We start from the raw sequence: 18,184 nt of genomic DNA on the forward strand, positions 1-18,184 counted from the left end.
CAGTGTGCGGCAGCAGCCAAAAAAGCTAATACAATCCTTGGTTGTATAAACAGAGGCATAGAATCAAAATCATATGAAGTAATAGTACTGCTTTATAAAGTTTTAGTAAGACCACACCTGGAATACTGCATAGTTTTGGTTACCACATTAGAAAAAAGATGTTGAGACTTTGGAAAAGGTGTAAAGAACTGCAACTAAGATGATTAAAAGGCCTGGAGACGAAAACATATGAAGAACGGTTGCAGGATTTGGGTACGGCTAGTCTAGAGAAAAGAACTAGGGGTGACATGATAGCAGTGTTCCAATATTTGAGGGGCTTCCATAGAGAGGAGGGGGTCAAGCTATTTTCCAAAGCACCTGAAGGCCAGACAAGAAATAATGGATGGAAACTGATCAAGGAGTGATTCAACCTAGAAATAAGGAGACATTTTCTGACAGTGAGAACAATCACCCAATGGAACAGCTTGCCTTCAGAAGTTGTGGGAGCTTCATCACTGGAAGCTTGTGGACTGCTACCTGTTACAAATGGTGTAGGGCAGGGGTTCTCAAACTATGGCCCCCAGGCCAGATACGACCCGCCGAAACAATGACGGCCTGCACGTCATTCAGTTTAGTTTAGGATCATGATGGCGAACCTATGGCACGCATACTGGAGGTGGCACGTTAAGCCCTTTCTGCTGGAACGCACGCTGTCCATGGCGTTTCTTTCATCAGCTTCTGTTTCCCTGCAAATGACGAAACAGAAGCTCATGAAAGAAAAAGATCTTACCTCTTGCTGCACTGCCGGTGTTGGGATGCCCCGCCTCCCACCGGCCAGCAGGTCTTCGGGTCTCTGTTGCGCATGTGTGCATGTTCATGCATGTCAACGTGCATGTTCACACACACGCACGTTCGCACACAAGCGCCATGTGTGCATGTCTGTGCATGTCAACGTGCATGTTCACACACACGCACGTTCGCACACATGCGCATTTGCACGCGCGTGCATCTTTTCGTTTGTGCATGTGCGTGCACACAGTTTGGACACTCGGTATCTAAAAAGTTCGCCATCACTAGTTTAGGAAGTCAATCGCTGGGGCCAGGGACTAAGGGTTTTTTTTTCTTTCCTTATTTTTTAAAGGTTCCTTTGCCACAGCCTCCCCTTTCCTCCTCTTTGCTCAAAGGGGTGTTGAATTGGGAGCATTTTGGAGAAAAAAAGGAAGAAAAAGCGAGGTGGGGGGATCAGGCATGGATGTGCCGGGATTCAGCCAGCATGGAGGCTTGCGGGGGCCTTGAATGCAGGGGAAGGTTAGGAGTCCAGACCTTTTTTTTAAAGGGGGAGGTGTCCACCTAGCAATCGGTCTAGAGGCAAAGCAGCAAATGTGTGCTCTCGGGGTAGGGAGCTTAGGGAGGGGAGTGGGGGGGGAAGGGGTATTCCCTGGGGGTGGGGGAAAAAAAAAGCAGAGCACCGGACTGAAATGAGAATCTGGCTTTTAATCGAACCCCCCCAACGGTGCTCTTCCTGTTTCGCTGCTTTGCTGCACCGGAGGGTTCAGTTAGGATCTTGAATTAGACCCCTGGGAGGCTGGGCAAGGGAGAAGCACACTTGTTGCATTCGCCGGGAAGTGTGTTTGCATGCAAGTGTGCCCATTGCAATGGTGAGGCAGGCAGACCTCTTCTTGTTGCATGCCGTTTACAAAGCCCTGGGTGGAAGGAGGGGAGGTGTGGCAGGAGAGGGGCGGGAGGATCAACTGGTCTGGGGGTGGGGAGAGAACGGGGTGAACTGTCTTGCATTGGAAACCCAGCCCAGATCCCTCACACACACCCCCCCCCGCTGAGCTGGGAAGAGCGCAGCCGCCAAATGAAAGCCATGTGTGCTGCATTGCAAGCAATGTACAGTAGAGACAGAAAGGAGGAAGGGGGGAAGCTGGGCAGTCAAGAGGGCATCCCCGGGTGCTAGATTGCAAAACCTGGTTCCAATCCAGACTTGGTGTGGCCCTGCGCGTGCCTCCTTCCTCCTGCCCAGGGTTGCAGACTTGATGTGTGGCGGCCAGGCGTGTGGCATGGCTGTCAGCCTTGCATGATGACGCCGGGGCAGTGGGTAGGTGGGTGGCTTGATAGGTGGGTGGGTAGGGGACTTCTCCCTCAGGGATGATGCGTTCCCAGCTGGCTCTTCCTTCCCCTCTGCTGGGTTGGGCTGCAATCTCACCTGCTGCCTCTGCGCCTCCTCCTTACTCCCCCCACCCTTGCAGGGCAGAAAAAAAGGGGAGGCAGGTGGTGAGAAGGGGTGATTTCCCTTCCCGGATGGTCTGCAAAAAGGGGGTTCCCTTCCTTGCCTGCCACCCCACTCTGGATTGCTGGCATCCTTGGCCGGAGCTGGGGAACTCCCTGCCTTTGCAAGAGCCAGAAGCGATTGCCCCTTTTGCAAGCAGGAAATCTTGCCATGGGGATTACAGCCAGGAATTCCCCCCCCCCCTTCCTTTCACTGTCTTGCCCTGTATCTGGGGCTCCCTTCCTTGCATGGAGACCCGGCTTAAGTGGAAAAGTCTAGAGGCTTCTTCCTGAGCTGCCTGTCCTGATGGCTGCTTTTGCAGCGACCTGGGAATCGCTCCATAGAATCCTTGCCATTGGGATCTTGGCGGAGGGTTTGTCTTGCAAGAGATTGGTTGTTTGGAAAGGGATCCGGTACTGAATCCAGTCGGTTGCCAAGGAGAGCAACCTCTGGTGTCATTTCACACTTTTGTGTGTGTGTGTGTGGGGGGGGGGAATAGCTGAATCGGCTGTCATGCTTTTACAGGGCTAGTGCAGCTTCAATTATTCTGACAGGTCATAGATTTGAGGATTGATCCTGTAATGTGGGGCATTGGTCCCTCCGCACATTAAATCTTGGTGGATTTGAGGTTCAAGGCAGGGGTGAAATCTAAAAATTTTCGCTACCAGTTCTGTGGGCATGGCTTAATTAGTGGGCAGGGCTTGGCGGTCAGGTGAGTGGGTGGGCGTGGCTTGTTGGTCAGGTGGGTGTGGCCAAGTCAATGTCACTTCTTTGCCCTTTTTTAACCTACAAAACACAACACAACACAACTGGCTCACCCACAATATAAAAGCGGCTGTGCTGGACCCAAAATGGCCCCTGCAACAAGCAGGAACCTCAGACAGCCACAAAAAGCCCCAAAAACCAACTTTCACACTTTACACACACAAAATTCCACATACAGCTTTGTGAGATTTTGTGTGTTTGTGTAGTTAGAGTGAAACACTACGGAAACACACTAAATCTCAGAAAGCTGCACAAATATTATTTTATTTTAATTTATTTTTATTTTTATATAAAAGCAGCTAAATTTAAAACTTCCTAAACTTTAAATGGCTAGGTCTAAAAAAAGAACAACTAAAAAAACCCCAATTAACTATTTTTTTAAAGCTCCCACAGGGGAAAAAAACTTACAGGCAGGCAGGCAGGCAGATAGAGCTGCTCACCGATGAGCTTGACTGCAGGCAGGGAGATTCAGTTGCTTGCTGATGCAATGAATTGCAGGGATTATAGCAAGCAAAGCAAGGCAGGCGTGTGAAGGTAAGCAAGCTGGAGGCTGTGGGAGGGGGGGGAGGGATTTTTGCTACCGGTTCTCCGAACTGTCTGCTGCCATCATTACCTACTCGGTCTCGCTGCCTGTCCAGTGAAGTTCTGTCTTTTGGGCCTAACAAATGCAGCCAGAACTGTCTCTTTCATTGTAATACAATCAGAATAGAGCTGGAAGCGATCTTGGAGGTCTTCTAGTCCATCCCCCTGCTCAAGCAGGAGACCCTAGCGTTTCAAACTCTTAGGTGGCTGTCCAGCCTCTTCTTAAAAACTTATAGTGATGGAGGACCCACAACCTCTGGAAACAAGCTGTCCTCTAGTCCAATTTTTCAAACTATAGGCCACCCCTCTCCAACAGTCTGAGGGACTGTGAATTGGCCTCGTTTAAAAAATTTGAGGACCCCTGGTGTAGGGTCTCCTGCTTGGGCGGGGGTGGACTAGAACACCTACAAGGTCCCTTCCAAGTCTGTTAATTTGTTAAATACAATGTGCAGATAAATTTGCAATGTGAATGTAAGTGTGTACATGGGATTTATAGAGAGTAATCAATTTTCTAACTGTTTAATATGAATTCCTTAAAGTTTTCCTTTTACAAAATTAAATATCTACACTTGTGTAGTTCTTTTGATTACCTTACTTACTTATTAACTCAGGCTTGTTCTCTATTTCATAAATAACTGAAAAGAAGTCTTCCAGGTAAGTCCTCCCTTGATTATTAGGAAACTATAATTTATCTTAAATTGTGAGCAACTGCTTACCGTAATCTTCATCAAAGAGTTCTTGCCTTTCAGAATGATATTGTGAATCAGCAATTTCTTCATATTCTTCAACCATGCTAGTTCCAAACACTCTGTAAATCATATTTTAATTAAACTAGTTAAAGAAGTAACAAAGCATGATTGTTTCCTTTTACACAAAAAACTAATTTCACACTAGCAAACTGATAAAACTGAAGTACAATGCATTTCCCTGGCTCTTACTAGTTAAGATTATCAGAGTTGACTACGAATGAAGGTGACTATACTGTATTTTTTGGAGTATAAGATACCCCTTCCCCCACCCCCAAAGAGGCTGAAAATTTGGGTGCCTCTTATACTCCGAATATACCTTTTTCGAAGCTTTTTTTCAGACCTAACGAGGCACTAGTGAGCGATCTTCCAAGCTTTGCCTGCTCCCTTGACTCTCCGCTGTGCTTTAACGAGGCACTAGCGAGTCAAGCTTTCTCCATGCTTCGCTTCGACTCTCAGCTGTTCTTTAGAAGCTTTTTTCAGCCCTAACTAGGCGCTAGCTGAGTGAAGTGATTGCTTCCTCTCAGCTGTGTCTTAGAAGCTGTTTTTTTACCCCCAAGCAGGGGATAAAAACCCAGCACACCAATGTGCTGAAGCTGACCAGAGTAAGGACGCTAGCCAGATGAATACCTGGTAGGCAGATTTCCCCCACCACCACCACCACCATTTTCCTCCCCAAAAACTAAGCTGTGTCTTATACTCCGGGGCATCTTATACTCTGAAAAATACGGTCTGTGTCCCGTATAATGTTGCAAGATCCAATCTGGGTCAGTCACCAAAACAAGAGATTTAGTTTTCCAAGCTTTCAGACTCATGCTGGAGTCCATCCTCAGGAACCTTCTCTCTACCAGAATGCGTGATTTGGGCTATTCAATAAGTCATATTTATGTGGTACATAAATTAGAATTCATATTTAACAGAATACAGATAGAAGGGCCAGAAAAACATGCTATCAGACAAAAACTATCGGCAATGCTGGTCACACACAAACCAAATAATATGCTTAGCCCAAAGGAGCAACACAGCTTGAAAGACCTAAAACAATATCAGGACATTATTTTATTGGCAGATAAAAGCTGCTCAACGAACCACACAGATTATGATATGAAGACATTCACCCTGCTCAATGATTCCTCAACATATGGGCATAAAGACATCAGAGATGAGAACAATGGTCCCACAATTGTATGCTTATCTCAGCCAACTCAAACAAAACAACTGTATAATGGAAAAATATGTTGGAAAATGAAAGCAACAGATATCGCACCAGCAAGATTTTATGGACTCCCTGTTATGATCTGGGGTGGGCACGAAAACAACACAGCCAGAATGAAGTCCCACCATTTACTGCAAGTCCAGGAGCAAAGCTCTAAACACACACCTCCAATAGTTCCTGGCTTCTATTAGTCCAGTGGAGCAGCTCAGTTCTGAGAGCAGCCACAGTTCAAGGAAGCTGGTTCCAAGGAGTCCTCGTCACATTAAGAGTTGACTGGTACTGCAGCACCACCTGGAGTATCACTGTGACCTCGCACGTAGCCAGGCCAGGCCAGGATGGCAAATAATAATAACAATAATAATAACAATAACAATAACAACAACAACAACAATAATAATAATTTTATTTCTATACCGCCTTTCTCCCGAAGGACTCAGGGCGGTGTACAGCCTATTAAAAGCACAAAGACAGACATCAATTAAAAATAATTAAAATTATTAAATAGTTTCGGCTCAAATTTAAAACCCCCAAAATTTAAAACACCTAATTTAAAATCATTACACTGATAACCCAGCCTGGCGGAACAGCAGGGTCTTGAGGGCACAGCGAAATACACGGAGGTCGGAGATCTTATGCATTTCCGGGGGCAGTTCATTCCACAGGGTAGGGGCTCCCACAGAGAAGGCCCTCCCCCTGGGTGTCGCCAGCCGACATAACAAGACAGAAAAGTATCCAGATGTTGGTAACAGCACATGAGGCTGGAAAAAGCAACACTTGTTCCTGACAAACGCCCCTCCCAACAGCGTCTCCTTAAATCTCATTCCCCAGGTGAGCCTTGTGAAGACGGGTGGGGAGCCCTCCTCCCGAGTTGTCAGGTTGCCCTGCGCTGATCCCGTCTCCTCTCCATTCTCAGGGATTGGGGGAGGTAATTGCTCCACTGTTCGACTGCCTGCCCTGTCCTCCCCCCTCGCCTGGTCCTCCTGCGCCCCCTCTCCCTCACTGGCGACCCTTCCCAGGCCCGAGGGATCCGGGACTGCCTTGTCCTGCACCTCCGGTAATTCCTCCATCAACCCTAGCTCTGTCTCATCCTCCTCCTCGGACTCAGGCTCCGACGGGGCCATGACACTCCCCAAGATACACAAAATAAAGAGTCCCCCTCAGACCTAGTGTAGCGCTAAGAGATACCCCTACCTACAACTTGGCTAAATGGCTGGCACCATGCTTAAGCTTCCTGACCCCACCTTCGAACAGCATGATCACATCATTCATGCAATTTTTGACAAAACTACTGTAAGGAACTTCCTCAGCAAGACTCTTAATCCATTAAGTTGAATCAAAAGAATTTTATCGAGAGAAAAGTGATTGCAGGAGAACAAGGCAAAATCTGAAGTGCCCGTGCAATGTAAACAGCATTCTTTTGTTTCTCCAAGCCCAACCCCCCTAATCAGCAACCAATGTGATGCCGCAAGGTTGTTTTGACAATCTCTGAGATACGAAGAGATAACAGTTCACCCTCAGGGCGTGATGGCCTTGGAGACAGGCTGAAACTGGCTGGGAGAGAGCTCTCTCTGTCTCTGAAGACACCCCTCCCTCCTTTCTGTCTCCAAAGATGCTCCCTCTCCCTAATTCCCAAGTGGTTACAGCAAAAGTAAAAAGCAAGCTAAAATGCCAGCAAGCTTCCTCCCCCCCAACGGAATGATAGGACACAATGGTGGATCTGACACACAGATAAAACTGCGGCAGCCTTGTGCCCTGAACAGTGTTGTTAGTCCTGGAGAACAGAACAAAGAAACAAACAAACAGGGAGAGAAGAAATAGAAAACAAAAGGAATGTCATTTGGGTTTGTCCGGTACTGATTATGGAAATGTTTAACATGTTTAGGAGCTCTAACATGGCAATGGTCAATTCATTAATTTTGAGCTGTCGGGAAATCCTTCCATGGCACCAAATACTGAAGGGTTCCCCTATGTCTATGGGGATCTAGCACTTCCCTGATTTCAAAGTGCTGCTTTCCTTTTACCATTAAAGTTATTGGGACTGATGAAAGTTCAGGTTTAAGGGGAAACGTGATCTCTGTCTTCATTCAATAAGCTATAGTGAAACACAGGGTGAATCCTTCGAAGGGACTTCAGCAAATATAATTCTACAGTCACTGGGTTAATGATGCACTTAATTGGGAAGGGACCTACAAACTTACAGCTTCTTCGATGGTTGTAATGATTGCAGGAAGTAGGTGGAAAGGTAGACATGGCCGCCAATCTTAAACGGCTTGGGTTCTGCATGCTTCTTGTCGGCCTGCTACTTCCGAGTATCCTCCAGAGCTTTCCTCACCACTGGCCATGTGTTTCGCAGTTGGGAGACCCACTCTTTCAGCGATGCGACTGGGGGTTAATTAAGGGGCATAAGATTGAAGTCTTGCCCAGTAGCCACTCTAAAAAGAGTGAATCCTGTGCTGCTATGCACAGAGTTGTTGTACGCCACTTCAGCAAAGGGCAACAAATCAGTCCAATTACCTTGCTTATAATTGATGTAACACCTAAGACAGGGGTCCTCAAAAACTACAGCCCATAGGCCGGATACGGCCTGCCGAAGCAATTAATCCAATCCATGCAGGATCATGAGGCTGCCCCACCCACATTGACCCACCCACCCGCCGGCCCCCACCCTTTAGCCGAGCAGAGGACTTACCTTCACAAGCTCTGTGGGCTGGAACTGGAAGGTAAGGCCAACATTTTTGGATGGCAGAGTGCTTCTGGAGGCGGGAGAGATCAAAAACAGGGTGCGTGGATGCCTCGGGAACCAAAAAAATGAGCTTGTTTTTGGCCTGCTGAGTGCTACTGGAGGCAGGGAGGTAAAAAATGGGGTGCGCGGATGCCCCAGGAGACCAAAAATGGCCTCCCCCACCTCCAGTAGCACTCTGCAGACAAAAAACGGAGCGCACTGAGGCTGCCCAGGGCATCCGCGCCTCCCATTCTTTTTACCTCCCCCATCTCCAGAAGATAGACAGTGAGAGAGAAAGAGAGAGAAAGAGAGAGAAAAAAGAGAGAGAGATAGACAGAGTAAGAGAGAGAGACAAGAGACACAGAGAGGGAGGGAGGGAGGGGGAGAGAGAGAGAAAGAGAGAGATAGAGGGAGAGGGAGAGGGAGAGAGAGAAAGACTTGTTGATTGTAAGCTCCTTCGGGCAGAAAAGAATTGCTGCAAAACTGAGTTTCCTGAAGTAGACCACTAGACTTCTAAACAACTGAAAAAACAATCTAGTAAAAAGAAGTCACCCATAATAGCAACATGCAAAAAAAAGAGAAATAAAACACCCCCAGGAGCAAAACAAATTAAAGTTTAATTTAATGACCTCCTAGCCACGCCCACCCAGTCACATGATCTCCTAGCCACGTCCACCCAGCAGGTCCTGCCCCCCAACAGTCTGAGGGACCATGAATTGGCCCCGTTTTAAAAGTTTTAAGACCCCTGACCTAAGACCGTGATGGCGAACCTATGGCATGGGTGCCATAGGTGGCACACAGAGCCATATCTGTGGGCACGTGAGTATTGCCCTAGCTCAGGTCCAGCGCGCATGTGTGCACCGGCCAGCTGATTTTTGGGCCTACCGGGCCCACTGGAAGTTGGGAAATCGGCCATTTCTGGCCTCCGGAGGGCCTCTGGGGGGGTGTTTTCACCCTCCCCAGGCTCCAAGGAAGCCTCTGGAGTCTGGGGAGGCCAAAAAACGGGCCTACCGGGCCCACCATTAACCTTTTTGCCATCATGTGCCAAAAGTGGGGGTAGCGCGGGGGGATGTCGCATGCACGTGTGGGGGTGCGGGGTGGCATTGAATTATGGGTGTGGGCACACACGCGCACAACACCCCCATGCTCCCCATGCTTTTGGCACGGGATGGCAAAAAGGTTAGCCATCACTGACCTAAGATATTGTTCGAGTATTGAGTTTGTATGTTCACAACCCCTATTAGTTTGAGGTTGGTGACTTGAATTCAGTTCCTGATCAGTCCCCAGTAATTTTAGGCATTCCCTCCAAAACTTAGAAGTTAATTGCACCCCCTATTAGAGATAATGCATTGGGGGCTCCGTGTAGTCTATAGACATGATGTAAAAATAATTTGGCCAACTTCTGTGCTGAGGGAACTTCTGACTGGGGACAAAATGCACTTCTTTAGAAAATAGATCAGTCAATACCCACATAATTGTATAAGATATAATATAACATAAAATATAATATAAAAGCTCCACAATAAAGTCCATCAAGATCTCTCTCCAGGGTGCTGATGATTCTGCTACTGTTTGGAGGAGTCCAGGGGTTTTCCCTTTCGACGCTTGACAGAGGCACAGACGGGGCAACTTGCCATATAGCTTTCAATGTCTTTCTTCAGAGATGTCTTTTGATATAGTTTTTACAAAGTCAAAGTGCCCAGCAGACCTGGACTCATTACTTTTCCCCAGGACCAACAGCCTCTGGCTTTCTGGTACATATAGTTTAGACCCCACCCAGGCTAACCCATCTGGACTGAACAAACGTTTCCATGGATTTGGAACTATTTGTTGTCTTTGAGGGCGGCTTTAAGTGTGGCTGTCACCTCATTATCGACTTGCCTACAGGGACAGAAGCCCTGGCGACTGCCCTAGGTGCTGCGCCTGCCACAGTTGAGGCAGCAGCTGGGTTTGGCAAAACCCCATGCGTGGTGTCTAGCACTGAAGCTTGCCCTCCATCCTCCTCCTCTTGGGTTCACTGGGCCTTGCTGGCAGCAGCCTTGGCATGTGCTTCACGTCTCTTGAGGGTTTGGAAGGTATTCATCATGAACCGCATGGCTTGCTTCATTATTAGGTCTGCTTGATCAGGTTCTTTGCCTTCCTTGTCCTCTTTCTCGAGCTCTTCCAGGTCTAATTGCCTTTCTCACTGCCAGCTGTCTCGGATGATGGCCCTTGGTTCTTCCTTCCTAAACTTCCTTCTTTCTGACTCCAATGGACCACCAGGATCTGGATGAGTCTTCCAACCTCCTCCATCCATTGGGAAAGGTCCAGCCCAGGGAGAGGTCTGGATGAGGCTTCCCCCCAGCATTCAGATTCCTCCTGGTCTCTGTCTTGGGCTGACATTGTGTACAGAGTGTGCCTCTCCGGGTTGACTGACTTCGTAGATTTTGCCTAATGTAAGGAACTGCCTCAGCTAGTCTCTCAGGAAAACAAGATTCCTAATCCATTAAGTTGAATCAGAAGAACTTTTACTGAGAGAAAAGTGATTGCAGGAGAACAAGGTGAAATCTGAAAAAGCCTGCATGATGAAACAGCATTCTTTCATTTCCCCAAACCCAACCCCCCTAACCCTAAGTCCACCAGTGACCAATGTGATGCCGCAAGTTTTTTCTTGAGAATCTCTGAGATGAAAAGAAATTCACCCTCAGGGCATGACAGCCTTGGAGATGGGATGAAACCAGCTGGGAGAGAGATAGCTTTGTCTCTGAAGATGCTCCCCCTCCCTATTTCCCAAGCAGTTACAGCAAAAGCAAAAAGCAAGCTAAAATGCGAGCAAGCTTCCTCCCACCCTTCCAACAGAATGGCAGGACACAATGACAACTACAAAGCTTAAATGTGGCTCTTAATGAGATCATGGTCTGCTTTGACATAGTGTCCCTATTTACATCCATTCCTCCTCACTTAACATACAAAGTAATCGATTAAAAAAAAAAAACTAAAAGAAGAATACAACACAGATCAGACCAACCTAACCTGGACACAAATCATGAACCTATTCCAGTACTGCCAACATATCTTCTTCACATTCAAAAGGGAAATGTGTCAACTCGCAAAGCATGCCTGGTTTAAATTTTGTATTTATATGTTTTATTCTATGGCTGTTTTCACCACCCTGAGTCCTTCGGGAGTAGGGTGGTATACAAATTCAATTAAATGAAAATGAAATGAAAAAACTAGAGGCCAGATTTGAGGAGGTGGAGGAGGATCTATATGCAGAAGATGAGCTCAGAAACCTAAAGCAGAGGGGGCGGCCCATTAAGGAACACATCCGTGAATTCAGGAGAGTCATTGGGAAGCTACCTCCTTTGCCAGAGTGGCTGTTAGTTCACTTTTTCAGAACAAGCCTGGACCAGCAAATTGCCCAGGTAACCACCTATCAGGACATTCTAAACGGACTCTCTGAGTGGTTCCGAGTAGCCATAAAAGTTTATGGCAGATTACCCACCAATGACATGAGAAAGCAACTGGACACTAAAGAGAGAGTTCAACCAGATCAGAGACCATCCAGCCGACAGGGAACCATAGCACAATAGCCGGCCCCAAAACCAACCCTCTCATGAAGTCCACTGATATGCTACAGATGCAGGGGGATAGGCCACATGGCATCAGCATACACAATCCCAGCCCCAAAACCAAAGCCAGAGCCACCACCAAGGGCATGACCAGAACGAGGTCCCAGGCGTGCCACCAACACATCCCGGAAAGCCCTCCAGGCTGCAGAGGTCCCTCACCACCCAGCCGAAGGGGGGGAGGGGCACCCCAGGCAAAGATGACCAGTCGCCACATTCCTACGACAGCGAGGACGAGGGTGAAAACAACCCAATGGTGAGTGAACCGGTCCACCCTTTCGTCTTCCCAATATGCCACACAGCCCCAAAAACAGGAACCCAGGGGACTTTTCAAGCCCTAATATACTCAGGCTGCACTAGATGCTTGATCAACCTAACCATGGTCCTGAAACTGGGAATCAGAGCGAAAAGACTGGTCCACCCAATGAGGTTCAAACAGGTTGATGGGTCCCTATTGGGGGGAGCTTATGCCACCCACCTGACTGAACCAGTGAAGCTAGAGCTAGTGAATCACTGGGAAGTAATTCAAGTTGTAATAGCTCCCCAAATGACAGATGCAGTCATACTGGGACTCTCCTGGCTAGACAAGTGGAGACCGACCATCTGATGGCAAGGGGGCAGCCAAAGGCTGAGGATAGCAAGGGGACCCCAACCCCCTCCACACCAGCAAATGGAAGCACTGCCCACGCAGGGACCCTCCCAAAGGGCCCACCAGAACAACTGGCAGCCACCTTCGACAAAACCCCAGAGGCCGAACAGATCCCGAAAGAATATCAGGACCTCGCAGAAGTATTCAGCGAGGGCAAGTGCGACGTTCTACCTCCCCACCATGAGACAGGCTGCGCCATTGAAATCATCCCCAGGGCAAAACTACCCAAACCCAAACTGAACACCATTATAACCCGGGAAATGCAAGAAATGTGCAAATATATAGACAAAAACCTATAGCAAGGGGGTTCATCAAGCCAGTCAAGCCACAGGTCGCAGCCCCAGTCCTATTCAAAGGCAGAAAAAAAGATAGAACTATGAGATTGTGTGTGGATTTTAGAGGAATGAACTGTGTGTGTGTGTGTGTGTGTGTGTGTGTGTGTGTGTGTGTGTGTGTCCACAACCTACAGTTTACAGTACCCCTCCCTCTCATGAAGGACATGCTATCTCACCTACCTAAGGGAAAAGTTTTTACCAAATTAGACCTCAGAGAAGCATACTACCGAGTATGCATCAGGGAGGAAGATGAATGGAAAACAGCATTCAACTGCCCCCTAGGAAGTTTCTAATTCAAAGTGATGCCTTTTGGACTGCAGGGGGCCCCAACGGTGTTCATGCAGTTAATAAATGAGGTGCTGCATGAGCACCTCTATAAGGAGGTCCTGGTCTACCTGAACAAAATCCTTATCTAAACTGAGACCATGAACAATCACATACCCCTAGTCCGCCAGGTACCGGAAAAACTTCTGGCAGCCAAACTGTACGTCAAGCTATCAAAATGTGAATTTCACCGCACACAGCTAGACTACCTAAACTACCGAGTGTCAAATGAGGACATAGAGATGGATCCAGCCAAAGTACAAGCCGTCCTAGGCTGGCAACCCCCTCACACCCGCAGATAGCTACAAAGCTTCCTAGGGTTCGCAAACTTCTATAGGCAATTCATCCCCTCCTTCATGAAAATTGCCAAACCCATGATGGACCCCCTAAAGACAGAGAGCCGAGAATGAAACCCCGCCTGGGACAATCCCTACAATGGAACCTAACCTGCCAAAAGGCATTTGAGACACTAAAAGAAATGTTTGCAAAGGAACCGTTGCTGAAGCATCCTGACCCCAAACAACCCTTCGTCATCCAAGCAGACGCCAGCAACATGGCAGTGGAAGCAGTGCTACTCCAAAGAAATAGCCAAGGAAACCTACAGCCCTGCGCCTACACCTTCCGCAACCTCACGGACACAGAGGCGATGGGCCATATGGGAAAATGAGGCTTTTGCTGTGAGATGGGCACTGCTAACCTGGCGCCACCAGCTGGAAGGGAGGCAAAGACCATTCTGACCATAAAAATCTGGAGGCCCTTAGGACCCCGTGAAAACTATCACCTAAACAAGTCCGCTGGGCTCAATACTTCAACTGGTTCGACTTCGTGCTAAAGCACATCCCAGGGGGAGGAACTTTCTAGCGGATGCCCTCTCCCGCATGCCCCAGTACAAATGCGAATGAGAGGAAGTAGTAGACGCCATCGTCCCCCCTACCTAAACAACCACCCAAGTGACCACCAGATGACAACGCAAGACCAACCTGAAAGCAATCTAACCACGAAACTCAAAACCGAACTGCTAGCAGACCCCTGGTTCCAAGACAACCAACACATCTCGACAAAAAGAGATGACCTAGCATAGAAAGGGACGAAACTCTACATCCCAACATACTTACGCACCCTAATCCTCCAGGGGAGTCATGATGTCAAACTGGCAGGCCACTTTGGGTTCCTAAAGATTTTGTCAACTCACAAAAGCATTTCTAGCCTGCTCTTGAGTTGCCATTAGAAGCAAGGGGGGAGCACATTCCATGCATACCTTCTTCCAATGGTGAATCTCAGATTACCAAAGCTGGGAGGTGAGGCATGTCTCTACAGCCTGTGGGAGTGCCTCGTTGGGAGAATGTGATTTATGACACAGACTGGTGGGCCGTAACTTAAGTGCGGCAGAGCAAACCTCACTGGAGTAATAAATCCTAATAAATCATTGGATTCCTTTTGAAACTTGGCTCGAGACTCATGATTTAGTTAGGGCATCTGTCGGAACCTTCACAGCAGGTTTGCTCTCCTTTTAAAATAAATCAATATTTCCGGGCTTCCTGAATCCCGGACTCTTCAATTGCTCCCCAATATCTGGAGAGCTTGGAGAGAAACTCAGGCAACCATGGCCGAGGGCGGGCAATCCGAAGAAAGCCTGCTCCAGGCGACCCAGAGAGAGGCAGAGCTTGCCTCCAATCAGGGACTTCCAGGACCCAGCAGCCTAATTGCAACAGGAGTGCAGCCCTCCCTGAACATCAAAGCTAAGACGCCTGCCCCAGAGAATGAAGCAAGAAGGAATGAGTAGGGAACCCTCCAAAAGAGCTCACCAGAACAACTGGCAGCCATGTCTGAGAAAACCCCAGAGGCTGAGCAGATCCCGAGGGAATATCAGGACCTCGCAGAAGTATTCAGCAAGACAGAGTACAATGTCCTGCCTCCCCACCGTGAGGAAGACTGCACCATCGAAATCATCCCCAGGGCAAAACTACCCAAGCCCAAAACTGAAAATCGAACTGCTAGCAGACCTGTGGTTCTGAGACAATCAACATATCTTGACAAAAAGAGATGACCTTGCATGGAAGGGGATGAAATTTTACATCCCAGAATCCCTCTGCATCCTAATCCTCCAGAGGAGCCACGACGTTAAACTGGCAGGCCACTTTGGGTTCCTAAAGACTTTACACTTAGCACGGAGGTGGTTCTGGTGGCCTGGCATAAAGAAAGATGTGAGAAGTTGCACCATCCACGCCACAATAAAGAAACGATGAGGAAAACCCCCCAGACTGCTGCAACCAGTAGCAGAACCAACGAGATCATGAGAGGAGATCACAGTGGACTTTATAGTGGAATTGCCGAAATGTGGGGGCAACATGATGATCTGGACTGTAACAGACCTATTCTCCAAACAGGTGCACTTCATACCCTGCAGCGGAGTACCCGCAGCCCACCAGTTGGTCAAATTGTTCCTGAAGCACATCTACCACCTGCATGGAGTACCACGGAGAATCATCTCAGACAGAGGGGTCCAGTTCACGGCTAATTTCTGGAGGGAGTTCCTGCGATCCATTGGGTCGTCCCAGGGCCTTAGCTCAACCTTTCATCTGAGCACCAATGGTTAGGGGAGCAGGTATAGAGACTGAACGCCATGGTAGAGCAGTACCTGAGATGCTACATGAACTATCAGCAGTCCAATTGGGTGGACCTCCTGCCTTTTGCTGAGGTTGCGTACAATAATGCAGTTCACAGTAGCATGGGACTAACCCTGTTCAAAGTAGTGAGCGGCATGGACTTCAGAGTGACAGGCCAGCAAGTGGTGGTTTCAGCTGACAAGGAGTCATAGCAGGGGGACAAAAAAGCCGCATGCAGCTATGGAGCTGTGGGTTGCCGACACCCGGGCTAAATAATTATTAATTTTAGATGTACTTCTCAACAGATAGGAAGATGGAAACCTAGAAACCATGGTCTATCGCAAGGCCACCAACACTCCAAGCATTCTTAGTTTCAACACTATATGCCAGTGTGAGAACCCACTGTAGTACCCAGCAAGCTAGAGAACTTGACAGAAGGAACCTACATGAACAATTCAGGCAGAATGAGTACCTATGAGCATTTATTATAAGATTCCTGTGCAATACGTGAGGAAGAGAAATGAAGAAAGACGGTATACGACCAACTATATGGCACATCCTGCCATGTATTGAAAATTTTTTTGAAGCAATAGAACACAGTTTTCGATATCTCCAAGTGGGCATCATACATCACCCAGAGGCTACCATAATATGAGGACAAATCATGCACTCCAAAGATTGCTTGGAGCTGGTACTTCCAGAGTAATCTACCAGATCTTCTGCATGGATTGCCCCTGTGACTATGTAGGACAGCTAGGGAGGAAGCTACCACCAGAACACAAGAAAGCAGTCAGATGAGGAGAATTAATTGGTAGCCTCACATTGCAATGAACAAAGACATACATTCAATTTCGCTACTAAGATTGTTGGTCATGCAGATACAAAGATAGCCAGGGAAATCTGGGAAACGGGTCTCTTGCCAGTCAATAGGAGTGCTGATTTACTACCAGCTGATCATGTACATAGGAGCCAAGGACTTGGCAGCACAAGTAAACAACAGCCAATCAAGGGCCATCAACACACCAATCAATTAATAAGAAGGCACCACATAAATACAACAAATAGAATATTCTCAAGCATACATTTCAGTAGGGAGAGGTTCTCTGGTCCCAATGACTGACCCAGATTGGATCTTGCAACAGAGTTGAGTTTTCAACTCTTTCACACTGATCTTTATATAGTCAAGTACTGTATAGTTTTGCCTTGAAAAACTAGTTCATCTAAATGAATATTTGCAAATATCATCAAACAGAAATATCTTGTTTTAAGAATATAAAAAGCATAGAAATAATATTTTTCATTAATACCTTATAAGGCTTAAAGGACAGAAATGTTCCGATCCAAAATGTGATACTAACTCCACCTGAAAAATAAAAAGTATTTAATAACTGAAAAGTGAAAATGATTAATAGTTCTTGTGTAAAGTAAAGCTAAAATAAAACTTCACACAAAATTAACAAAAGGAATATTCTCACGCTCTGTTCTTTTCATGCATTAGTGTGCAGAGCCACAAAAGTGTACCCACGCTTTAGGCTTTCAATATTATGAAAATATTGCTAACCTTTATATACTTGATGAACATCTGAAGTAAGAGAGAGAGAAAAAAAAGAAAGCATCAGTCAAATACATGCATGCTGCAGGCAATAAATTAGCTAGTGCAATTAATAATAGTGAATGTAAATTGTTCTTCCTTCCCTCTCCCACCAACCCAATATATAGCGATGCTTTTGTAGAAAATGATAAGATGCTCAATACAAAACACAACATGCAGTCAAATTATCACAGCTATTTGTTATGTAGCCAAACACCTGGCATGCTTCAAAATTATGGATGAATGCTAGAGGGAACCCGCACCCCAATAAAACAGAAATAAATGTCACTATTATAGCCTAGAGGCGTACAAGGCTTTCAACTTGTACAATAATGAATATTTTTTATTTTGATATAATCAACAGTACTTTGCTGATTACACAGATAATATGTAAACAAAGAATCACAAAAGGGGTATGTTTTATTTATTTTCATTTCGTTTCATTTTTATTTATTTATATTTCATATTTCTTAACTACCCATCTCCCTCCCTTTATTACTTTTATTTCTTTTTAAATGGAAGAAATGTGATTGTAAAGTTAATGAAGGATACATGATTACTTAACATTATGTTTTTCCTGTTTGCCTTCTTGAACAAGTGTAGAAGTAATAGCAATTACTATTTAATAGTAATTAAGTTGTAATTAGAAGCAATTAAATTTATATACCACCCGATTACTAATGACTCTGGGCTTTTCACAAGTAAACATTAAAACTAATATAGGTAGTCCTTTACCTATGACCACAATTGAGCTCAAAATTTCTGTTGCTAAGCAACAACAGTTGTTAA

At 46.6% G+C, this 18,184-nt stretch overlaps 1 protein-coding gene across 8 annotated transcripts in view; it reads right to left on the reverse strand.

The window, feature by feature from the left end:
• Nucleotides 1-18,184, reverse strand: part of SUCO (SUN domain containing ossification factor) — a 455,138-nt gene that overhangs the window by 111,692 nt on the left and 325,262 nt on the right. For 4 of the 8 annotated variants that reach the window (XR_015733528.1, XM_060690205.2, XM_087891194.1 and 1 more), the window contains 3 exons: nt 17,366-17,386; nt 17,112-17,167; nt 4,315-4,406 (listed from right to left, as the gene is read on the reverse strand). Coding sequence is in view for 6 of the 8 variants with exons in the window: in XM_060690205.2 (XP_060546188.1) it covers nt 4,315-4,406; nt 17,112-17,167; nt 17,366-17,386 (169 nt within the window). In the remaining 2 variants the exon portion in view is untranslated. The remainder of the gene's footprint in view (nt 1-4,314; nt 4,407-17,111; nt 17,168-17,365; nt 17,387-18,184) is intronic. The other 4 variants (XR_015733529.1, XM_060690206.2, XM_087891196.1 and 1 more) reach the window with 1 other exon arrangement.

This window comes from Pantherophis guttatus, chromosome 3 (genome assembly GCF_059756535.1).
Source record: "Pantherophis guttatus breed Tessera chromosome 3, ASM5975653v1, whole genome shotgun sequence".
NCBI classification, from domain to species: Eukaryota; Metazoa; Chordata; class Lepidosauria; order Squamata; family Colubridae; genus Pantherophis; species Pantherophis guttatus.